The sequence below is a fragment of the Oncorhynchus clarkii genome, chromosome 7 (genome assembly GCF_045791955.1).
Source record: "Oncorhynchus clarkii lewisi isolate Uvic-CL-2024 chromosome 7, UVic_Ocla_1.0, whole genome shotgun sequence".
In the NCBI taxonomy this organism is placed as follows: Eukaryota; Metazoa; Chordata; class Actinopteri; order Salmoniformes; family Salmonidae; genus Oncorhynchus; species Oncorhynchus clarkii.
The window spans coordinates 88,227,984-88,254,531 of NC_092153.1; the positions used below are offsets into that span (position 1 = coordinate 88,227,984).

Sequence of the window (26,548 nt, forward strand, 5' to 3'; positions counted from 1 at the left end):
CTTAGCATCCACTTCATCTGATCACTTCCATATTGAGCGAGTCACTGGTACTTCCTGCTTTACTTTTTTCTTGTTAAGCAGGAATCAGGAGGATAGAATTATGGTCAGATTTGCCAAATGGAGGGCGGGGGAGAGCTTTGTATGCGTCTGTGTGTGTGTAGTAAAGGTGGTCTAGAGGTTGTGTTTTTTTCCTGGTTGCACATGTGACACGCTGGAAGAAATTAGGCAAAAAGGACTTAAGTTTACCTGCATTAAAGTCCCGGCCACTAGGAGCACTGCTTCTGGATAAGTATTTGCTTATGGCCTTATACAGCGTGTTGCGTGCTGTCTTAGCGCCAGCATCGGTTTGTGGTGGTAAATAGACAGCTATGAAAAATATAGAAAACTCTTGGTATATAGTGTGGTCTACAGCCTTGGGGTACTCTACCTCAGGCGAGCAATACCTTGAGACTTATTTAATAATATTAGACATTGCGCACCAGCTGTTATTGACAAAGTTGTAGCTGTTCTGTCCTGTCGATGCACGTAAAACCCAGCCAGGTCTATATTATCCTTGTTGTCGTTCAGCCACGACTCAGTGAAACATAAGATATTACAGTGTCCCGTTGGTAGGATGATCTCGAACAGAGATCATCCAGTTTATTTTCCAGTGATTGCACGTTGGCCAATAGAACGGATGGTAGAGATGGGTAACACACTCGCCAATGAATTCTCACAAGACACCTCGATCTCCACCCCCTGTATTTCCGTATTTTCTTCATGCGAATAACTGGGATTTGGGCCTGGTCTCGGAAGCAGTATATCCTTTGCGTCCAACTCATTAAATAACAGATCTTCATCCAGTTGGAGGTGAGTAATCGCTGTTCTGATATCCAAAAGTTATTCATAAAAGAGACAGTAGCAGCAACATTATGTACAAAATAAGTTACAAACAATGTGAAAAAAACAAACAAAATAGCAAAGTCTGTTAGGAGCCCGTAAAACGGCAGCCATTCCCTCTGGCGCCATTATATTTTAAGGTTAGGGTTCGGAGTTAGGGGCAGGGTTAGCTAACAAGTAGCAAGTAGTTGCAAAGTTCCTAATTAGCCAAAATGCTAAAGTTGTCCGTGATGAGATTTGAACACGCACGTTTGTGTTATACGCCTACCTATCTACCCCGACCAACTCCCCCTCGTTTAGTTTTTAACTTTTTACTAAATCATGATCATAGTGTTTCTTGGTAGTGTTAAACAAATCTACTTTGAACCATATTTGTGAGGTGTTTTGTTTATGTCATAAAAAAGAAAACACCTGTACCATGTCAGATATAGAGTTGAAGTCCCAATAATACACTTTACATGCATCACAGAAGATTGAAAAATAAAAGCGTTTGACAAAACGCAGTTTTTTTAAACAATGTCGATTAATTATGAGAAATATTAACATTCCACCCTTGAGGTTACTAGAGGGCGATTTGGTCATTTTACTTCAGGAAAGTGGTCTACGTAATCTATTGTCCATATTGTAATTACTTCGCCACCATGGCCTATTTATTTCCTTACCTCATTTGCACTCACTGTATATAGACTTTATCTTCTGTATTATTTACTGTATGTTTGTTTATTCCATATGTAACTGTTGTATGAGTCGTACTGCTTTGCTTGATCTTGGCCAGGTTGCAGTTGTAAATGAGAACTTGTTCTCAACTAGCCTACCTGGTTAAATAAAGGTGAACATTTTTTTTTTTTAACATATACTAATTAGTGTCTCGGATGTACATTTACGATGTTAAGTAACCTAACATATCATACTAAATGCCATGGATTTTTGTAAAATATGATCTCTACCCGGCACAGCCAGAATAGGACTGGCCACCCCACAGAGCCTGGTTCCTCTCTAGTTTTCTTCCTAGGTTCCAGTCTTTCTAGGGAGTTTTTCCTAGCCACTGTGCTTCGACATCTACATTGCTTGCTGTTTGGGGTTTTAGGCTGGGTTTCTGTATAAGCACTTTGTGACATCTGCTGATGTAAAAAAGGGCTTTATAAATACATATGTTTTTGTACATTTACCCCTTTTTCTCCCCAATTTCATGATATCCAATTGGTAGTTAGTCTTGTCCCATCGCTGCAACTGCCGTACGAGAGCCATGAGTTCTCCGGAATACGACCCTGCCAAGCCGCATTGCTTCTTGACACACTGCTCGCTTAACCTGGAAGCCAGACACACCAACGTGTCAGAGGAAACGCCGTACAATTGGCATCCGGGAGTCAGCTTGCAGGCACCCAGCCCGCTACAAGGAGTCGCTAGAGAGCGATGGGACAAGGAAATCCCGGCCAAACCCTCCCCTAACCCAGACGACGCTGGGCCAATTGTATGCTGCCTCATGGGTTTCCCGGTCATGGCTGGCTGTGATACAGCCTGGGATCAGGGTCTGTAGTGACGCCTCAAGCACTGCGATGCAGTGCCACTCGGAAGGCCCCTTTATAAATACATTTGACTGATTGATTGTAATGTTGGTTCTTACCATTGTGAGACATGCCCACCACCAGGCACTTCTGAAAGCGACAGTACTGACACTTGTTGCGGCTCTTCTTGTGGATGCGACAGTGCAGGTCACAGTGGTCATAAACCAGCTTCAACCGGATGGTCCGACGGAAGAACCCCTGGACATAGAGACACACAGGTTTTATTAGAGAAGGGAGAAACATAAGAAAATATTCATTGTAAATGGGCACAACTTGACAATTCTTCTGTTTTTTCTCTTGGTGGTTCTACGCCTTGCTCTAAGCAGTAGGAAGCAGGTCATTCAGTTGTGATGACCCTCCCACTCCGTCTGCCGAATTCTCTCTTTGTGCTTGTTTTCCTTATTAGGATGCCGGTGGGTGGAACCGGGAGGGTCGTCAGCGACATGGGATACACCTGGGCTGGGTGTGTCCCAGGATAAATACACCTCTTCCCCATTCATTGAAGAGACTCTCTCCAAGCAGACACACTGATAGTGTGGTTGTGGCATTTTTGTGGCTGTTTCGTTCGTTTGCTTTGGCAACTTTCAACACCCCTCATTATCACATTTATGCACGCAAACACTCACTTACACTACTGACTACACACACCATTGTTAATTGTATTTAGTTCACTTCAGTTAATAAATATATTTTGTTATTCCTTATCTCCACGTTGTCTCCTTTTTTTGTTAAGAACTTCGAGCCGGTTCGTGACAGTCAACCTTTTTATCTGTTGTTGATTATGAAGATATTAATTATCAAAGTGCAGCTACTAAAACACTTAAACCTTTGGATGCCATCTACCATAGTGCCCTTTGTTTTGTTATAGGTGACAGTTTTGATACGCATCACTGCATCCTGTTTCAAAAAGTTGTCTGGACTTCGCCCATAGATTTCTACATCACTCTTTGTTTACAAGGCCCTACTTCATAAACTTCCATCTTATCTAACTTTGCTTTTGAAATATAGACACCGGAGTTGCCTAACCTGTTCACAGGATTGGTTTACTTGAGGATCCTAGGATCTCAACCGAGCTAGGTAAATCTGCTTTTAGTTTTAATGCACCATATTATTACTGTAACAAGATTCAAAATACATTTCATCTTAATGTTCTGGTGCCATTCGGGCAATTTAACCCCTTCAAGACAAGTAAAGACAGTAGTAAAGACATCTCTCCAACCCTCTCATATCAGCTCTTCCCTATAAATAGAACTGTTGAATATTGGCCACTGACCACTTCTTGTTGTGTGGAGCGAGTTTTGATTGTAGTGAGCTCCATCAACAAGTTGTAGCTAGCTCCCCTCTCCCCTTTGTCTGTGCCCCAAATGTGTAATTCACATTGCGACCTGTGATAGGTGATGGGGTGGCTTGACCAGTTAACCATGCAATGGACCTAGCTAGCTAACTAGCTACCACAAAACATGGTACAAAAATTATTGGGCACAGACAACAGTACAAAGTGCAAGAAGGTAGAGACAATACATCATGCGAAGGAGCCATAACTGTAAGTAAGAGAATCCATGATAGTGTCTTTGAATGAAGAGTTGTGGATAAAACTGTCCATTTTGAGTGTTTGCCGCAGCGAACTGAAAAAAATGAGCGACCCAGGGATGTGTGTGCTTTGGGGACCTTTAACAGAGTGTGACTGGCAGAACGGGTGTTGTACGTGGAGGATAAGGGCTGCAGTAGATATCTCAGATAGGGGGGAGTGAGGCCTAAGGGTTTTATAAATAAGCGTCAACCAGTGGGTCTTGCGACAGGTATACAGAAATGACCAGTTTACAGAGGAGTATAGAATGCAGTGATGTGTCCTATAAGAAGAATTGGTGGCAAATCTGATGGCCGAATGGTAAAGAACATCTAGCCGCTCGAGAGCACCCTTACCTGCCGATCACTAAATTACGTTTCATAATCTAACATGGGTAGAATGGTTATCTGAATCAGGGTTAGTTTGGCAGCTGGGGTGAAAGAGGAGAGATTACGATAGAGGAAACCAAGTCTGGATTTAACCTTAGCCTACAGCTTTGAAATGTGCTGAGAGAAGGACAGCTTAACATCGAGTTATACTCCCAAGTACTTGTATGAATTGACACTATTCAGCTGAATCAAACTGCCAATGTAACAAGCATTTTTATTTTAATTTTACTCAGCTGTGTAGTGCTACGGCGAAAATGAAAAACCAGGATCAGGAAACATTGGTCTAGAGCTAGGACTACTACAGGACCAGGAAACACTGCTCTAGGTCTAGGACTACTACAGGACCAGGAAACACTGTTCTAGGGCTAGGACTACTACAGGAACAGGAAACACAGCTCTAGAGCTAGGACTACTACAGGACCAGGAAACACAGCTCTAGAGCTAGGAAAACTACAGGTCCAGGAAACACTGCTCTAGAGCTAGAACTACTACAGGACCAAGACCAGGAAACACTGCTCTAGAGCTAGGACTACTACAGGACCAGGAAACACTGCTCTGGAGCTAGGAATACTATAGGACCAGGATCAAGCAACACTGCCCTAGGGCTAGGACTAGTACAGGACCAGGAAACACTGCTCTAGGAATAGGACTACTACAGGACCAGGAAAAACTGCTCTAGAGCTAGGACTAATACAGGACCTGAAAACACTGCTCTAGATCTAGGACTACTACAGGAACAGGAAACACTGCTCTGGAGCTAGGACTACTACAAGACCAGGATCAGGGAAACACTGCTCTAGAGCTAGGACTACTACAGGACCAGGAAAAACTGCTCTAGAGCTAGGACTAATACAGGACCTGAAAACACTGCTCTAGATCTAGGACTACTACAGGAACAGGAAACACTGCTCTGGAGCTAGGACTACTACAAGACCAGGATCAGGGAAACACTGCTCTAGAGCTAGGACTACTACAGGACCAGGATCAGGAAACACTGCCCTAGATCTAGGACTACTACAGGACGAGGAAACACTGCTCTAGGGCTAGGACTACTACAGGACCAGGATAAGGAAACACTGCTCTAGAGCTAGGACTACTACAGGACCAGGATCAGGCAACACTGCTCTAGGGCTAGGACTACTACAGGACCAGGAAAAACTGCTCTAGAGCTAGGATTACTACAGGACCAGGATCAGGTAACACTGCTCTAGAGCTAGGACTACTACAGGACCAGGAAACACTGCCCTATATCTAGGACTACTACAGGACCAGGAAACACTGCTCTAGATCTAGGACTACTACAGGACCAGGATCAGGAAACACTGCTCTGGAGCTAGGACTACTACAGGACCAGGATCAGGAAACACTGCTCTGGAGCTAGGACTACTCCAGGACCAGGATCAGGAAACACTGCTCTGGAGCTAGGACTACTCCAGGACCAGGATCGGGCAACATTGCTCTAGAGCTAGGACTACTACAGGACCAGGAAACACTGCTCTAGAGCTAGGACTACTACATGACCAGGATCAGGACACACTGTTCTAGAGCTAGGACTACTACAGGACCAGGAAACACTGCTCTAGATCTAGGACTACTACAGGAACAGGAAACACTGCTCTGGAGCTAGGACTACTCCAGGACCAGGAAACACTGCTCTAGAGCTAGGACTACTACATGACCAGTATCAGGAAACACTGCTCTAGGGCTAGGACTACTACAGGACCAGGATCAGGCAACATTGCTCTAGAGCTAGGACTACTACAGGACCAGGAAACACTGCTCTAGAGCTAGGACTACTACATGACCAGGATCAGGAAACACTGCTCTAGGGCTAGGACTACTCCAGGACCAGGATCAGGAAACACTGTTCTAGTGCTAGGACTACTACAGGACCAGGATCAGGAAACACTGCTCTAGAGCTAGGACTACTACATGACCATGAAACACTGCCCTAGATCTAGGACTACTACAGGACCAGGAAACACTGCTCTAGATCTAGGACTACTACAGGAACAGGAAACACTGCTCTGGAGCTAGGACTACTACAAGACCAGGATCAGGAAACACTGCTCTAGAGCTAGGACTACTACAGGACCAGGAAACACTGCTCTAGGGCTAGGACTACTATTGGACCTGGAAAAACTGCTCTAGAGCTAGGACTACTACAGGACCAGGATCAGGACACACTGCTCTAGAGCTAGGACTACTACAGGACCAGGAAACACTGCCCTAGATCTAGGACTACTACAGGACGAGGAAACACTGCTCTAGGGCTAGGACTACTACAGGACCAGGATAAGGAAACACTGCTCTAGAGCTAGGACTACTACAGGACCAGGATCAGGCAACACTGCTCTAGGGCTAGGACTACTACAGGACCAGGAAAAACTGCTCTAGATATAGGACTACTACAGGACCAGGAAACACTGCTCTAGATCTAGGACTACTACAGGACCAGGATCAGGAAACACTGCTCTGGAGCTAGGACTACTACAGGACCAGGATCAGGAAACACTGCTCTGGAGCTAGGACTACTCCAGGACCAGGATCGGGCAACATTGCTCTAGAGCTAGGACTACTACAGGACCAGGAAACACTGCTCTAGAGCTAGGACTACTACATGACCAGGATCAGGACACACTGCTCTAGAGCTAGGACTACTACAGGACCAGGAAACACTGCTCTAGATCTAGGACTACTACAGGAACAGGAAACACTGCTCTGGAGCTAGGACTACTCCAGGACCAGGAAACACTGCTCTAGAGCTAGGACTACTACATGACCAGGATCAGGAAACACTGCTCTAGGGCTAGGACTACTACAGGACCAGGATCAGGCAACATTGCTCTAGAGCTAGGACTACTACAGGACCAGGAAACACTGCTCTAGAGCTAGGACTACTACATGACCAGGATCAGGAAACACTGCTCTAGGGCTAGGACTACTCCAGGACCAGAATCAGGAAACACTGCTCTAGTGCTAGGACTACTACAGGACCAGGATCAGGAAACACTGCTCTAGAGCTAGGGCTACTCCAGGATCAAGAAACACTGCTCTAGAGCTACGACTACTACAGGACCAGGAAACACTGCTCTAGAGCTAGGACTACTACAGGACCAGGAAACACTGCTCTAGAGCTAGGACTACTACAAGACCAGGAAACACTGCTCTGGAGCTAGTACTACTACAGGACCAGGATCAGGACACACTGCTGTAGAGCTAGGACTACTACAGGACTAGGAAACACTGCTCTAGATCTGGGACTACTACAGGAACAGGAAACACTGCTCTGGAGCTAGGACTACTCCAGGACCAGGAAACACTGCTCTAGAGCTAGGACTACTACATGACCAGGATCAGGAAACACTGCTCTAGGGCTAGGACTACTACAGGACCAGGATCAGGCAACATTGCTCTAGAGCTAGGACTACTCCAGGACCAGGAAACACTGCTCTAGAGCTAGGACTACTACATGACCAGGATCAGGAAACACTGCTCTAGGGCTAGGACTACTACAGGACCAGGATCAGGAAACACTGCTCTAGTGCTAGGACTACTACAGGACCAGCATCAGGAAACACTGCTCTAGTGCTAGGACTACTACAGGATCAAGAAACACTGCTCTAGAGCTAGGACTACTACAGGACCAGGAAACACTGCTCTAGAGCTAGGACTACTACAGGACCAGGAAACACTGCTCTAGAGCTAGGACTACTACATGACCAGGAAACACTTCACTGGAGCTAGTACTACTACATGACCAGGACCAGGACACACTGTTCTAGAGCTAGGACAACTACAGGACCAGGAAACACTGCTCTAGAGCTAGGACTACTACATGACCAGGATCAGGAAACACTGCTCTAGGGCTAGGAATACTACAGGACCAGGGTCAGGAAACACTGCTCTGGTGCTAGGACTACTACAGGACCAGGATCAGGCAACATTGCTCTAGAGCTAGGACTACTACAGGACCAGGAAACACTGCTCTAGAGCTAGGACTACTACATGACCAGGATCAGGAAACACTGATCTAGGGCTAGGACTATTGCAGGACCAGGATCAGGAAACACTGCTCTAGTGCTAGGACTACTACAGGACCAGGATCAAGAAACACTGCTCTAGAGCTAGGACTACTACAGGACCAGGAAACACTGCTCTAGAGCTAGGACTACTACAGGACCAGGAAACACTGCTCGAGAGCTAGGACTACTACATGACCAGGAAACACTGCTCTGGAGCTAGTACTATTACATGACCAGGATCAGGACACACTGCTCTAGAGCTAGGACTACTACAGGACCAGGAAACACTGCTCTAGATCTAGGACTACTACAGGAACAGGAAACATTGCTCTGGAGCTAGGACTACTACAGGACCAGGATCAGGCGACACTGCTCTAGAGCTAGGACTACTACATGACCAGGATCAGGAAACACTGCTCTAGAGCTAGGACTACTTCAGGACCAGGAAACACTGCTCTAGATCTAGGACTACTACAGAACCTGAAAAAACTGCTCTAGAGCTAGGACTACTACAGGACCAGGATCAGGCAACACTGCTCTAGAGCTAGGACTACTACATGACCAGGATCAGGAAACACTGCTCTAGAGCTAGGACTACTACAGGACCAGGAAACACTGCTCTAGGGCTTGGACTACTACTGGACCCGGAAAAACTGCTCTAGAGCTAGGACTACTACAGGACCAGGAAAAACTGCCCTAGATCTAGGACAACTACAGGACCAGGAAACACTGCTCTAGAGCTAGGACTCCTACAGGATCAGGAAACACTGCTCTAGAGCTAGGACTACTACAAGACCAGGAAACACTGCTCTAGGGCTAGGACTATAACAAGATCAGGAAACACTGCTCTAGAGCTAGGACAACTACAGGACCAGGAAACACTGCTCTAGAGCTAGGACTACTACATGACCAGGAAACACTGCTCTGGAGCTAGTACTAATACATAACCAGGATCAGGACACAGTGCTCTAGAGCTAGGACTACTACAGGACCAGGAAACACTGCTCTAGATCTAGGACTACTACAGGAACAGGAAACACTGCTCTGGAGCTAGGACTACTACAGGACCAGGATCAGGCGACACTGCTCTAGAGCTAGGACTACTACATGACCAGGATCAGGAAACACTGCTCTAGAGCTAGGACTACTACAGGACCAGGAAACACTGCTCTAGATCTAGGACTACTACATGACCAGGAAACACTGTTCTAGGGCTAGGACTACTACAGGACCAGGAAATACTGCTCTAGGGATAGGACTACTACAGGACCAGGGAACACTACTCTAGAGCTAGGACAACTACAGCACCAGGAAACACTGCTCTAGGGCTAGGACTACTACAAGACCAGGAAACACTGCTCTAGAGCTAGGACTACTACAGGACCAGGATCAGGAAACACTGCTCTGGAGCTAGGACCTCTCCAGGACCAGGATCAGGCAACATTGCTCTAGAGCTAGGACTACTACAGGACCAGGAAACACTGCTCTAGAGCTAGGACTACAACATGACCAGGATCAGGAAACACTGCTCTAGTGCTAGGACTACTACAGGACCAGGATCAGGAAACACTGCTCTAGAGCTAGGACTACTCCAGGATCAAGAAACACTGCTCTAGAGCTAGGACTACTACATGACCAGGAAACACTGCTCTAGAGCTAGTACTACTACAGGACCAGGAAACACTGCTCTAGATCAAGGACTACTACAGGACCAGGAAACACTGCTCTAGGGCTAGGACTACTACAGGACCAGGGAACACTACTCTAAATCTAGGACTACTACAAGACCAGGACCAGGAAACACTGCTCTAGGGCTAGGACTACTACAAGACCAGGACCAGGAAACACTGCTCTAGGGCTAGGACTACTACAAGACCAGGACCAGGAAACACTGCTATAGAGCTAGGACTACTACAGGACCAGGATCAGGAAACACTGCTCTGGAGCTAGGACTACTCCAGGACCAGGATCAGGCAACATTGCTCTAGAGCTAGAACTACTACATGACCAGGATCAGGAAACACTGCTCTAGGGCTAGGACTACTACAGGACCAGGATCAGGAAACACTCCTCTAGAGCTAGGACTACTACAGGACCAGGAAACACTGCTCTAGGGCTAGGACTACTACAGGACCAAGATCAGGAAACACTGCTCTAGAGCTAGGACTACTCCAGGATCAAGAAACACTGCTCTAGAGCTAGGACTACTACAGGACCAGGATCAGGAAACACTGCTCTAGAGCTAGGACTACTACAGTACCAGGAAACACTGCTCTTGAGCTAGGACTACTACAGGACCAGGAAACACTGCTCTAGAGCTAGGACTACTACACGACCAGGAAACACTGCTCTAGAGCTAGGACTACTACAGGATTAGGAAATACTGCTCTAGGGATAGGACTACTACAAGACCAGGAACAGGAAACACTGCTCTAGAGCTAGGACTACTACAGGACCAGGATCAGGAAACACTGCTCTGGAGCTAGGACTACTCCAGGACCAGGATCAGGCAACATTGCTCTAGAGCTAGGACTACTACAGGACCAGGAAACACTGCTCTAGAGCTAGGACTACAACATGACCAGGATCAGGAAACACTGCTCTAGTGCTAGGACTACTACAGAACCAGGATCAGGAAACACTGCTCTAGAGCTAGGACTACTCCAGGATCAAGAAACACTGCTCTAGAGCTAGGACTACTACAGGACCAGGAAACACTGCTCTAGATCTAGGACTACTACAGGAACAGGAAACATTGCTCTGGAGCTAGGACTACTACAGGACCAGGATCAGGCGACACTGCTCTAGAGCTAGGACTACTACATGACCAGGATCAGGAAACACTGCTCTAGAGCTAGGACTACTTCAGGACCAGGAAACACTGCTCTAGATCTAGGACTACTACAGAACCTGAAAAAACTGCTCTAGAGCTAGGACTACTACAGGACCAGGATCAGGCAACACTGCTCTAGAGCTAGGACTACTACATGACCAGGATCAGGAAACACTGCTCTAGAGCTAGGACTACTACAGGACCAGGAAACACTGCTCTAGGGCTTGGACTACTACTGGACCCGGAAAAACTGCTCTAGAGCTAGGACTACTACAGGACCAGGAAAAACTGCCCTAGATCTAGGACAACTACAGGACCAGGAAACACTGCTCTAGAGCTAGGACTCCTACAGGATCAGGAAACACTGCTCTAGAGCTAGGACTACTACAAGACCAGGAAACACTGCTCTAGGGCTAGGACTATAACAAGATCAGGAAACACTGCTCTAGAGCTAGGACAACTACAGGACCAGGAAACACTGCTCTAGAGCTAGGACTACAACAGGACCAGGAAACACTGCTCTAGAGCTAGGACTACTACATGACCAGGAAACACTGCTCTGGAGCTAGTACTAATACATAACCAGGATCAGGACACACTGCTCTAGAGCTAGGACTACTACAGGACCAGGAAACACTGCTCTAGATCTAGGACTACTACAGGAACAGGAAACACTGCTCTGGAGCTAGGACTACTACAGGACCAGGATCAGGCGACACTGCTCTAGAGCTAGGACTACTACATGACCAGGATCAGGAAACACTGCTCTAGAGCTAGGACTACTACAGGACCAGGAAACACTGCTCTAGATCTAGGACTACTACATGACCAGGAAACACTGTTCTAGGGCTAGGACTACTACAGGACCAGGAAATACTGCTCTAGGGATAGGACTATTACAGGACCAGGGAACACTACTCTAGAGCTAGGACAACTACAGCACCAGGAAACACTGCTCTAGGGCTAGGACTACTACAAGACCAGGAAACACTGCTCTAGAGCTAGGACTACTACAGGACCAGGATCAGGAAACACTGCTCTGGAGCTAGGACCTCTCCAGGACCAGGATCAGGCAACATTGCTCTAGAGCTAGGACTACTACAGGACTAATGAATGAGTGTGGTGCCATGACTAGGTGGTGCCATGACCAGGATACACTGCTCTAGGGCTAGGACTACTACAGGACCAGGAAACACTGCTCTAGGGCTAGGACTACTACAGGACCAGCAAACACTACTCTAGGGCTAGGATGACTACAGGACCAGAACACACTGCTCTAGAGCTAGGACTACTACAGGACTAATGAATGAGTGTGGTGCCATGACTACAATTATTCAAGCCCTGGACGAAACTGTGCGATTGTACCCTTGAGCAATGCCCTTAACCCCCCACTTGCTCTCCAGCCAGGGATGTTGAACTGCAGGGTATTTGGAGAAGTATAAGACACATTTTCGTTCTAACCAATAGACAATATAGTATCTATTCTCTCCATGGTCCTGTCTCAAGAATATTCTTCGCACATCTCTACAGCCACACCACTGTTGCCTCTACTGCACAAGTATTCCATGTGTTGTACTACACTGCCATTACTGTGTGTATGGCTACTATTTCAGTGTGTTATGTAAACTATCCTGTATTTGTATTTATTAGGGATCCCCATTAGCTGCTGCCAAGGCAGCAAGAAAACTGTACAGATGTCAGCTAATTTAGATGATTGATGCATTCATTCTATCATTTAAGACATTTATTCTTGTGAGTACTGATTTATTTATTAGTCTATCAATTATTTGCCTTTCACGAATGGCGCAGCGATCTAAGGCACTGCATCTCAGTGCTAGAGGCATCACTACAGACACCCTGGTTCGAATCCAGCCTGGATCACAACTGTCCATGATTGGGAGTCCCATAGTGTGGCGCACAATTGGCCCAGTGTTGTCTGGGTTTGGCCGGCGTAAGCCATCATTGTAAATAAGAATTTGTTCATAACTGACTTGCCTAGTTAAATAAAGGTTACATTTAAAAATATATATAATTCTAGGTTATGACTGAGAAGCGGCTGGCCTACCATAGGCCTATTTGACTAGACAAGTTAACTAAAATAGCCCAACAAATTTAGGAAATTATAAACAAACATGTTGTTTAAAAGTGTATTCCTACACCTCTGGGGAAAAAAGTAATCCCACTGTCTGCCTGTCATACAAGGAGGCTACAGCGTCTGCTGCACACCTCCCTCTACGGCCGTTGCTTCTTGCCACTATCCAGGCCAAGTAGCCCACGTCTTCTGTAGTGTCTGGCTGGCTAGCTCTGCCTCCTCCATACACTGACTATATATAGACTTATTTTTCTATTGTATTATTGACTGTATGTTTGTTTTACTCCATGTGTAACTCTGTGTCGTTGTATGTGTCGAACTGCTTTGCTTTATCTTGGCCAGGTCGCAATTGTAAATGAGAACTTGTTCTCAACTTGCCTACCTGGTTAAATAAATACATATTTAACGAGGCAAGTCAGTTAAGAACAAATTCTTATTTACAATGATGGCCTACTGGGGAACAGATTTTTACTATGTCAGCTCGGGGATTCAATCCAGCAACCGTTCGGTTACTGGCCCAACGCTCTAACCACTAGGCTACCTGCCGCCCCAAACAATAATAACAATAACAATAATACTATTAACAATACAAATACAAATTATTATAATACATAGTATTTATATAGTGATTTTCAAGGACCCAACATAGTCTCTCCCCAGCTTCCTCTTTCTGAAGCTCCACCTCAGTAAAGAATGTTTTAAACATCTGACCCTGGTTGGCTGACCCCAGCAGCTCTTGGCTTCTATCCTGATCCTCATACTAACGTACCAAAAGATAATAGAACAATGAATACTGACTCACTGCTAACATTCTGCCTTGAAGTAGATACACACACTGCTAACACTGTGCCTTCCGGTAGATATACACACTGCTAACCACACTGACTGGCAAAGTATACTGACACATTAATGACTATACACACTTTTATGTTTTCTTGAAAGTAAGCACATATTTATCGGAAGATAGGATCTGTTTCAGAGAATGAACGGTGGAAATATGCCTCACACCTCTGGTCGCCCTTCGTATGATTATTTTTATTCAGAGACGTTGTGTCAGTCTGTCTAAGATGTTCTGCCACTGCAGGCTGTGCTGCTCGGGGAAGGAAACTATGTATGGGCTTGTGGTTAAAGTGACAGACAGACCCACATGAAGTGCAAGAAATGTTTAACGTGGTTGAGGGCAGGCAACTTTTGACCCTGTCTGTCAGCGTGAGTTTAAGCCTCTTTAGGGTGTGAGGTTATAGCACACAGGTAAACAACGGAGAAATAAGGAGACACAAACACACAGAGTAGTCGTACCTTGCAGCCTTCACAGGCATGGACTCCGTAGTGGAAGCCAGAAGCTTTGTCTCCACAGACTCGACACTCTATGTTGAGTAGGGAAGCGGTGGTGTCGTCCTGTAGCTTGGAGTAGAGAGGACTGCTGTCTGAGTGCTGGGGAGGAGACTCTGGCTCCAGTTTTATACAACCTGAGGGACAGAACAGACAAACACTGATACAATGACAAAGACAGAGCAGGGTCACACAACATGCACATTGATATAGAAGAGATGTTGTTGTGTTAGTTATATTTTCAAATGCTAGCAAATATTTGATCACACACAGGTCTCACCGTGTCCCTCCTGAACCTGGCTGTGGTTGTACATGTGGTCCATGTATGCAAGGTGGTGTCCCAGGGCAGGGCTGGAGCCAGGGCTGGGGCAGGGCTGGTAACCCTGGCCAGGTCTAGGGCTGAGGTGACTGGGGCTGTAGCTGGCTTGGTAGTGGTGGGCCTGGGTGGGTCTGGGACTGTTGCTGGCTTGGTAGTGGTGGGCCTGGGTGGGTCTGGGGCTGTGGTTGTCTTGGTAGTGGAGGGCCTGGGTGGGTCTTGGACTGTGGCTTGCTTGGTAGTGGTGGACCTGGGTGGGTCTGTAGCTGGAGATGGTGGGTCCGTGTTCGTAGTCCAGGCTAGTGTAGTCCAGGGTGGTGAATGGTTTCATATCCAGAGAGTGAGAACTGTCATCAAGCTCCTCCAGGTGTACAGGGGTCAGACTGATGCCCATTGGCCATGCGAGGAGCTGGGTATCCACCATGTCTGTTAGAGATAGGGGAAGAGAGGGAGTGAGGGGAAGAAAGGAGGAGGGAGAGTCAGGATCTGTGTGTGTGAGAGAGTGTGACAATGCGGTAAAAGACTAACTGATACAAAACAGAGTCCTTCCGCCTGATTCCCTCAGGCTTGTCAATTCAAACAGATTGAAAACATATTGAACTATACCGCTGATACAAGTCCTCCCTTCTGCTTCCCTCAGGCTTGTCAATGTGAGGCCATTTCAGACTGAGATTAAAAAGATATGTGAGGTCTGTTGTTCTGTAATAAACATTATGCATGCTTACCATCAAGACCATTTGAGACCCTCCTATTCCTACTAGTCTACAGAACTGTGTTCATAGTAGGGACCCTCCTAGTGAAGTCTACAGAACTGTGTTCATAGTAGGGACCCTCCTAGTGAAGTCTACAGAACTGTGTTCAATCTCCAAACTGAACATATCCTGTGAGATAGTGAACTGAACTCTAACTTGGTTGACCTCCAATCAGTGACTGATGAAACCCACTGCTCTGAACCCATGTGATGTTACACTCAACTTTATATAACCAAGGCTATCCTTCACTATTAACAGATACCAGGGGAAATACTACTCCTCAAAACAAACAGAATTTATAACATGGGGTCTAACAGTACCAAGCCCTAGTAGTAGTCTAAGCAGATAAATAATTTATAATGTATAACATGGGAAAGTGTTAAGATGAAATCTAACAGTACCAGGCCATAGTAGTAGTCTAAGCAAAGAGCTCTTGGAAATACTGTGTGTACATATTTAGTTATTTAAAAATGTAATTGTGTTTTATTGCATATGTGGTGATTTTGACCCACAGACTAGCAGATAAACTGGCACGTCAACTCTTTTTGGCTAGGCGAGCTAGCTGGCTAATAATTTTTGTTCAAATGATGCATGACCTGTCCCCAACGTCAATGGTTGTGAATATGGGGAAAGGTCTGTCCGTGAAAGAGATGTTCTGCTTTTTTGACACTCAACAAAAGCAAGTTCTGCAGGCTCTAGTTTTATCTTATCTTGATTATTGCCAAGTCGTATGGTCAGGTGCTGCAAAGAAGGACCTAGAAAAACTGCAGCTGGCCCAGAACATAGCGGCACGTCTTGCTCTTTACCCTTATCAGAGGGCTTATATAAATGCTATGCATGCCAGTCTCTCTTGGCTAAACTTCTTATTTTTATAAGAAACATAAATGTGTTAAATTCCAATTGTTTGCATAGTCAACTGACACACACATCTACCCCACCAGATGTGCCACCAGGGGTCTTTTCCCAGTCCCCAAATCCAGAAGAAATTCAAAAAAGTGTATAGTATTAAATAGAGCCATTTTGCTCAAATGAACAGCAAGTCTGGTTTTAAAAAACAGATAAAACAGCACATCACGGAACAACACCTGTTCTTGTCTATTAATGTTCCATATTATGTTTTGTGTGGACACCAAAAAGAGTAGTTTTAGTTTGATTTATTTGCACCAAAGACGACAAGTGATAAACAATACAGGTAAAACAATTATTTAAAAAACAATGATGTGCAGGTGTGGTTGGAAACCCAAGGGCTGATAAATTCCACACCACAAAAACACAATATACAATACATAAGTACAAAAATGAAGAAAGGTTTTATTTATTCGCACCACAGAAGTGAAAGACAAAACAGTACAGATAAAAACAGATAAAAACAGTGTGCAGGTGAGGTTGGAAGACCAAAAGGGCTGATATGAAAACCACAAATATAAGTACAAAAAAACTAAAACCTTTGATCAATCAGTTAAACAAAGCATATTAACTATAATTGTACATAACATACTCAGTAAATAGGAAAATACATGTTTGATTACGTGCGTGTGAGTGTTATGCTACATGGAGGGGATTATTGGGTAGTTTGGTTCATCAGGCTGACCCCAAGTCTTCGCTTGAAGTTATTGAGGGATGATGGGGTTTTGACAGCATGAAGATAAGAATTCCAGAGTATGGTACCTTTTGTATCTGATAGTAAATTATATGTGAGGTGGGGAGGGTGAAGGTTATCACAGTGGCTTGTGTTATATAGATGGATTCTTTGTAATGGCGCCGGAGGGGATGGCTGCCGTTTTGCGTTCTCCAAACCAACTGTGCTATTTAGAAGAAAACAATTACGTTGTTGTAACTTATATTTTAACTTCTTTTTTACATAATGTTGTAGCAACCGCCACTTATGACCGAAAATAAGTTATTGACAGAACAGCGATTTAAAAAAATTAAGAAAAGGGGACGGAGGTCAGGCTGCCTTCTGAGAATTTGTAGGTGAGTGAGTAAATCCCTCTGCCATCAGTCCTATTAGCCAACTTGAAATCATTGGATAACAAAATGGATGAGCTCCGATCAAGGATATCCTACCAAAGGGACATTAAAAACTGTAATATATTATGTTTCACCGAGTTGTGGCTGAACAACGACATGGATAACATCCATCGGCAAGATAGAACAGCTGCCTCCGGTAAGACAAGGGGTGGGGTTCTGTGTCTATTTGTAAATAACAGCTGATGCACTATATACCAAGAGTTTTTATCGTAGCTGTTTGTTTCCCACCACAAACAGATGCTGGCACTAAGACGGCACTCAACGAGCTGTATAGGGCCATAAGCAAACAGGAAAATGCTCATCCAGAGTGGCTGGGGACTTTAATGCAGGGAAACTTAAATCCATTTTACCTCATTTCTACCAGCACATTTGGGGCAGCAGGTAGCCTAGTGCTTAGAGCATTGGGCCGGTACCAAAAAGGTTGCTAGATCAAATCCCCAAGCTGACAAAGTAAAAATCTGTCATTCTGCCCCTGAACAAGGCAGTTAACCCACTGTTCCTAGGCTGTCATTGTAAATAAAAATTTGTTCTTAACTGACTTGCCTAGTTAAATTAAACAAATGTTAAATGTGCAACTAGAGAGAAAAAAACTCTTAACCACCTTTACTCCACACACAGAGAAGTGTACAAAGCTCCCCCACCCTCCATTTGGCAAATCTGACCAAAAAACTATCCTCCTGATTCCTGCTTACAAGCAAAAACTAGAGCAGGTAGTACCAGTGACTCGCTCAATAAGGAAGTGGTCAGAGGACGCAGATGCTAAGCTACAGGACTGTTTTGCTAGCACAGACTGGAATATGTTCCGGGATTCTTCCAATGGCATTGAGAGGTACACCACATCAGTCACTGGCTTCATCAATAAGTGCATCGATGACTTCGTCCCCACAGTGACCGTGTGTACGTACCCCAAACGGAAGCCATGGATTACAGGCAACATCCGCACTGAGCTAAAGGGCAGAGTAGCAGCTATCAAGGAACGGGACTCTAACCCGGACGCTTATAAGAAAACCCGCTATGCCCTCTGACAAACCATCAAACAGGCAAAGGGTCAATACAGGACAAAGATTGAATCGTGCTATACCAGCTCCGACGGGGGCAAATCCAAGGTTGATGCAAGGATATCAAAGAAACTAACAATGTCAGGATAGGGTGGCCGATAGACGGATCCAATTACCACTTTTTAACCTCCAAAAAATTTGCAGGAGGGAATTTCTATGAAAAGAGATTCAACATCAATGAGGTCTTCTATTACAAAGAATTGAAAACATTTATGAACTAAAATGGACCCTCACTTGATGTTCTACAGTGGTGAACAGCATTATAAGGAGACATGTCATAAAGCGTGGTTGTCACTTCAGTCAACCATGTTTCTGGAAGGGCAACAATGGAACATTAATGACTGAGAGAAGACCGATAATGAACAAGGTGGTCATGATTTTTAGGAAGACTGAACATTCAAATGAAAGGTAGAAAATCAACTTGTCTTGGACTTAGATAAACTGCTATACAGGTTGTTAAATTGCTTATCATAGTAAATCACAAGTGATAGACTCATCTCTGGTAAATCTCAGGAAATTTTTATCTGGATCAACACAATAATGATATTTATTTGGCTTCATTAATGTCTAATGGGTTAGGAAAATATGCAGTATTTTTTTATTTTTATGTATTATTTCTTACACTGTTACGCCAAATCTGAAGTCTTATTACATACAGCTGGGAAGACCTATTGGCTATAAGAGCGACGTCAACTGACCAGGAATACGACTTTCGGGAAGCAGATCCTCTGTTTGGACCACCACCCAAGACAATGAATCAGATTCCAGTAGGCGACCCAAAACAACAGCGCCGCAGAAGGGGCAGACGGAGCGGTCTTCTGGTCTGGCTCCGTAGATGGGTACGTCGCTCACCACTCCCGAGTATACTACTCGCCAATGTCCAGTCTCTTGACAACAAGGTAGACAAAATTCGAGCAAGGGTTGCCTTCCAGAGAGACAGAGATTGTAACATTCTCTGTTTATAAGCACCCGGCTTCTTCACGCATCACGCGAACAAACAAACATCTATCTGGTAAGAAGAAGGGCGGGGGTGTATGCCTTATGATTAACGAGTTGTTGTTATGATCACAACACATACAGGAACTCAAGTCCTTTTGTTCACCTGACCTAGAATCCCTTACAATTAAATGCCAACCGCATTATCTACCAAGAGAACTCTCCTCGATTATGATCACAACCGTGTAAATCCTCCCCCCCAAGCAGACACCTCGAAGGCCCTGAAAGAACTTCATTGGACTCTATGTAAACTGGAAACCACATATCCTGAGGCTGCATTTATTGTATTTATTGTATTTTAACAAGGCTAATCTGAAGACAAAGCACCCTAAATTTTATCAGAATTAGTGACCCAGGCTAGCAAAATTCTGGATCATTGCTACTCTAACTTCCGCGATGCATACAAAGCCCTCCCTCGCCCTCCTTCAACCACAACTCCATTTTGTTGCTCCCAGCCTATAGACAGAAACTAAAACAGGAAACGCCCGTGCTCAGGTCTGTTCAACGCCGACCAATCTGACTCCATGTTCCAAGATTGCTTCAATCACGTGGACTGGGATATGTTCCGGATAACATCCGGACAACAACATTGATGCATACGCTGATTCAGTGAACGAGTTTATTAGCAAGTGCATCGGTGATGTTGTACTCACGGTGACTATTAAAACCTTCCCCAACCAGAAACTGTGGATTGATGGCCGCATTCGCTCAAAACTGAGAGCGCTAACCAGTGCTTTTAATCATGGCAAGGCGACTGGAAACATGAGGCTGGGGAAATTTGGCTCGTCACCAAAAACACTTACAAACCTTTACAGATACGTATTCACATCTCTAAAGAACTGTTGGTGTTGACCCAGTAGTTAATAGAGTGTAGTGTTGATACGTATTCACATCTCTAAAGAACTGTTGGTGTTGACCCAGTAGTTAATAGAGTGTAGTGTTGATACGTATTCACATCTCTAAAGAACTGTTGGTGTTGACCCAGTAGTTAATAGAGTGTAGTGTTGATACGTATTCACATCTCTAAAGAACTGTTGGTGTTGACCCAGTAGTTAATAGAGTGTAGTGTTGATACGTATTCACATCTCTAAAGAACTGTTGGTGTTGACTCAGTAGTTAATCGAGTGTAGTGTTGATACGTATTCACATCTCTAAAGAACTGTTGGTGTTGACCCAGTAGTTCATGGAGTGTAGTGTTGATACGTATTCACATCTCTAAAGAACTGTTGGTGTTGACCCAGTAGTTAATAGAGTGTAGTGTTGATACGTATTCACATCTCTAAAGAACTGTTGGTGTTGACCCAGTAGTTAATAGAGTGTAGTGTTGATACGTATTCACATCTCTAAAGAACTGTTGGTGTTGACCCAGTAGTTAATAGAGTGTAGTGTTGATACGTATTCACATCTCTAAAGAACTGTTGGTGTTGACCCAGTAGTTAATAGAGTGTAGTGTTGATACGTATTCACATCTCTAAAGAACTGTTGGTGTTGACCCAGTAGTTAATAGAGTGTAGTGTTGATACGTATTCACATCTCTAAAGAACTGTTGGTGTTGACCCAGTAGTTAATAGACTGTAGTGTTGATACGTATTCACATCTCTAAAGAACTGTTGGTGTTGACCCAGTAGTTAATAGAGTGTTGTGTTGATACATATTCCTCTTCCACATTGAGCTTGGCAGAATTTTTTTTGTCTAGTATTAGCCATGCTGCAAGCTTACTGTGAGCTAAAATGAGTTCCCAAACACTATCCACACACCCCATCCTGAAAACAAGCTCCACCAGTGAAATGGCAAACACACACAGCTTGATTGATAAACAGAGATAAGGCAGAGGACTTATTCACTGTATGGATTCTGACTTCACTTTACTACATTTATTGTAATTTAGCAGACACTCTTATCCAGAGCGACTTACAGTGCATACATTTTCATACTTCCACCACATACTGGTCCTCCGTGTGAATCAAACCAACAACCCTGGCATTGCAAGTGCCATGCTCTACCAACTGAGTCACACGGGACCTAAACGAGCAGGAGATCACCAACTCACAAGTTATAGCTGTGGATACAAGCAGTAAGCAGGGCAATAAGCCAAAACACCGGTGGAAGATGCTTGGGAAAGACAGTGGTAAGAGCATTCACTTAACCACAGAAGGAGCAGCATGAATGAAGTTTGTTAATACAGATAAATTGTAAATGTATAAATTAATAGATCACTAATCACCCCCCCAAATGTATTTATTTACACACACACACACACACACACACACACACACACACACACACACACACACACACACACACACACACACACACACACACACACACACACACACAGTGGGGAGAACAAGTATTTGATACACTGCCAATTTTGCAGGTTTTCCTACTTACAAAGCATGTAGAGGTCTGTAATCTAAAACAAAAAAAAACAAAAATCCAGAAAATCACATTGTATGATTTTTAAGTAATTAATTTGCATTTTATTGCGTGACATAAGTATTTGGTCACCTACCAACCAGTAAGAATTCCGTCTCTCACAGACCTGTTAGTTTTTCTTTAAGAAGCCCTCCTGTTCTCCACTCATTACCTGTATAAACTGCACCTGTTTGAACTCGTTACCTGTATAAAAGACACTTGTCCACACACTCAATCAAACAGACTCCAACCTCTCCACAATGGCCAAGACCAGAGAGCTGTGTAAGGACATCAGGGATACAATTGTAGACCTGCACAAGGCTGGGATGGGCTACAGGACAATAGGCAAGCAGCTTGGTGAGAAGGCAACAACTGTTGGCGCAATTATTAGAAAATTGAAGAAGTTCAAGATGACGGTCAAATCACCCTTGGTCTGGGGCTCCATGCAAGATCTCACCTCGTGGGGCATCAATGATCATGAGGAAGGTGAGGGATCAGCCCAGAACTACACGACAGGACCTGGTCAATGTCCTGAAGAGAACTGGGACCACAGTCTCAAACAAAACCATTAGTAACACACTACGCTGTCATGGATTAAATTCCTGCAGCGCACGCAAGGTCCCCCTGCTCAAGCCAGGCATGTTCAGGCCCGTCTGAAGTTTGCCAATGACCATCTGGATGATCCAGAGGAGGAATGGGAGAAGGTCATCTGGTCTGATGAGACAAAAATAGTGCTTTTTGGTCTAAACTCCACTCGCCGTGTTTGGAGGAAGAAGGATGAGTACAACCCCAGAACACCATCCCAACCGTGAAGCATGGAGGTGGAAACATCATTCTTTGGGGATGCTTTTCTGCAAAGGGGACAGAACGACTGCACCGTATTGAGGGGAGGATGGATGGGGCCATGTATCGCGAGATCTTGGCCAACAACCTCCTTCCCTCAGTAAAAGCATTGAAGATGGGTGGTGGCTGGGTCTTCCAGCATGACAACGACCCAAAACACACAGCCAGGGCAACTAAGGAGTGGCTCCGTAAGAAGCATCTCAAGGTCCTGGAGTGGCCTAGCCAGTCTCCAGACCTGAACCCAATAGAAAATCTTTGGAGGGAGCTGAAAGTCTGTATTGCCCCAAAACCTGAAGGATCTGGATAAGGTCTGTATGGAGGAGTGGGCCAAAATCCCTGCTGCAGTGTGTGCAAACCTGGTCAAGAACTACAGGAAACATATGATCTCTGTAATTGCAAACAAAGGTTTCTGTACCAAATATTAAGTTCTGCTTTTCTGATGTATCAAATACTTATGTCATGCAATGAATTACTTAAAAATCATACAATGTGATTTTATGGATTTTTGTTTTAGATTCTGTTTCTCACAGTTGAAGTGTACCTATGATAAAAATTTGACCTCTACATGCTTTGTAAGTAGGAAAACCTGCAAAATCGGCAGCGTATCAAATACTTGTTCCCCCCACTGTATGTGAATATATATATATATATATATATATTTGTTTTGTTTAAATGTGTGTGCATGTGAGTGTGGGAGAGTTTGGATATAAGGAGGAGATTAGCAACAGCTACTGAGGATCCTAAAAATACAAACACACCAAATCTGGACACTGTACCAATTTGTTTCACCTGGCAGCTGGTTCCTTGATCTTTTGTTAACATCAATTGAACAGTCATTTGAGAGGAATAGGAGATGCAATTGAGGAATTCAGTGCTGAGAACGACTGACTCTGAACTGTGTGTGGTGAGCTTTCTGCCACCCAGAGCTGCTGAGGCATCACCCAAGTGGGTGCTACACATTGTGCAGGAGGCCAGTGTACTGGTTGACCTAGCTACAGTTGAAGTCAGAAGTTTACATACACCTTAGCCAAATACATTTAAACTCAGTTTTTCACAATTCCTGACATTTAATCCTATGTAAAAAATTCCCTGTTTTATGTCAGGTTGGATCACCGATTTATTTAAGAATGTGAAATGTCAGAATAATAGTAGAGATTTATTTAAGCTTTGATTTCTTTCATCACATTCTCAGTAGGTCAGAAGTTTGCATACGCTCAATTAGTATTTGGTAGCATTGCCTTTAAATTGTTTAACATGGGTCAAACATTTTGGGTTGCCTTGCACAAGCTTGAATTTTGGCCCATTCCTCCTGACAGAGCTGGTGTAACTGAGTCAGGTTTGTAGGCCTCCTCGCTCGCACATGCTTTTTCAGTTCTGCCCACAAATTTTCTATGGGACTGAGGTCAGGGCTTTGTGATGGCCACTCCAATGCCTTGACTTTGTTGTCCTTAAGTCATTTTGCCACAACTTTGGAAGTATGCTTCTGTCCATTTGCGATCAAGCTTTAACTTCCTGACTAATGTCTTGAGATGTTGCTTCAATATATCCACAATTTCCCTTCCTCATGATGCCACCTATTTGGTGAAGTGCACCAGTCCCTCCTGTTTAAAGGCAATGTCACCTTAGTGTATGTAAACTTCTGACCCACTGGAATTGTGATACAGTGAATTATAAGTGGAATAATCTGTCTATAAACAATTGTTGGAAAAAAATACTTGTGTCATGCACAAAGTAGGGTCCTAACCGACTTGGCAAAACTAAAGTTTGTTAAAAAGAAATTTGTGGACTGGTTGAAAAACTAGTTTTAATGACTCCAACCTAAGTGTATGTAAACTCCTGACTTCAACTGTAACCACAGTTAGATCAACCAATACATCATCATGAGTAGCCTAGCTATAGTTGGCTACGTCAACCAATACATCAGGAGTAGCCTAGCTATAGTTGGCTAGCTAAACCACTACATCATCATGAGTAGCCTAGCTATAGTTGGCTACGTCAACCAATACATCATCATGAGTAGCCTAGCTATAGTTGGCTACGTCAACCAATACATCATCATGAGTAGCCTAGCTATAGTTGGCTACGTCAACCAATACATCATCATGAGTAGCCTAGCTATAGTTGGCTAAGTCAACCAATACATCATCATGAGTAGCCATCATCATGATGATGTATTGGTTGGTTAGTTTTTTTCTTTGGAAGCACTTTGAAATTATGAAAAGCACTGTGGACATCTATATACTTTTAAAAAATGCAACATGAAACAATTTCAATTATTTTACTGAGTTACAGTTCATATTAGGCCCTAATCTATGGATTTCACAGGACTGGGCAGGGGCACAGCCATGGGTGTCCCTGGGAGGGCATAGGCCCACCCACTTGGCAGCCAGGCCCGTCAACTGGGGAGCCAGGCCCAGCCAATCAGAATTTACCCCCCACAAAAGGGTTTTAATAGAAACAGAAATACACCTCCGTTTCATCAGCTGTCCGGGTGGCTGTTCTCAGGTGAAAAAAGCCGGATGTGGAGGTCCTGGGCTGGCATTGTTACACAGTCTGCGATAGTGAGGCCAGTTGGGCCAAATTCTCTAAAACGACGTTGGAGGCTGTTTATGGTAGACAAATTAACATTAAATTCTCTGCCAACAGCTCTGGTGGACATTTCTACAGTCATCATGCCAATTGCAAGCTCCTTCAAAACTTGAGACATCTGCGGCATTGTGTTGTGTGATGGATTATCTTGGCAAAGAAGAAATGTTCACCAACAGGGATGTAAACAAATTTGTGCACAAAATGAGAGAAAAGTTTTTTTTGCATATGGAACTTTTCTGTGATCTTTTATTTCAGCTCATGAAATATGGGACCAACACTTTACATGTTTATATTTTTGTTCAGTTTAAATTATTATTATTATTATTGGCCAGTGTTGAGATTAAATCTAACAGTACATAGATTTCACCTCAACACTGTCCTAACAGTAAAACACTTTAAAAGGTGTTCAGGGCATTTTTAAATAGACCAATAAGAGTGTCTATGCCAAGTATGCCATGTATATTAATAGGACAGCATTATAAAATCAGTAGTTAGAGGATAAACTAAAATGGGTCGAAATAACTATCAATGACTTCCAGAATAAAACATGGTAAAAACATCCTCCTTTAAATTACTTATTGTTTCCTTCATACTGAATGGGTGGAATGTGGACAACAGAAGTTAACGGTAGTCCACTTCAGCTTACGGTAACTGGCACATTGTTCCAAACAGGGAAAGGAGGAGAGAAGCCAACTGCACTATAGAAAGGTTTTGTTCTGGATTCACTAGGCAAGTAACTATTATTAATAGATTAACACAGGTTTCCGTCCAGCAGTCCAATGGACATCTATTCTATTCACTATCTGGTAAACAGAGTTTTAATGCGGATGGACTTTTGCTCTGATTGGCAAAGCCTTGATACACAC

The 26,548-nt window shown here is 44.2% G+C and overlaps 1 protein-coding gene across 1 annotated transcript in view; it reads right to left on the reverse strand.

Annotated features, from left to right (window-relative positions):
- Window positions 1–26,548, reverse strand: part of LOC139413959 (peroxisome proliferator-activated receptor gamma) — a 105,007-nt gene that overhangs the window by 47,430 nt on the left and 31,029 nt on the right. Inside the window, exons 2-4 of the mRNA XM_071161853.1 lie at window positions 14,963–15,424; window positions 14,650–14,819; window positions 2,504–2,642 (exon numbers count right to left, since the gene is read on the reverse strand). Of these exons, the coding sequence (XP_071017954.1) occupies window positions 2,504–2,642; window positions 14,650–14,819; window positions 14,963–15,422 (769 nt within the window). The 5' untranslated portion in view covers window positions 15,423–15,424. The remainder of the gene's footprint in view (window positions 1–2,503; window positions 2,643–14,649; window positions 14,820–14,962; window positions 15,425–26,548) is intronic.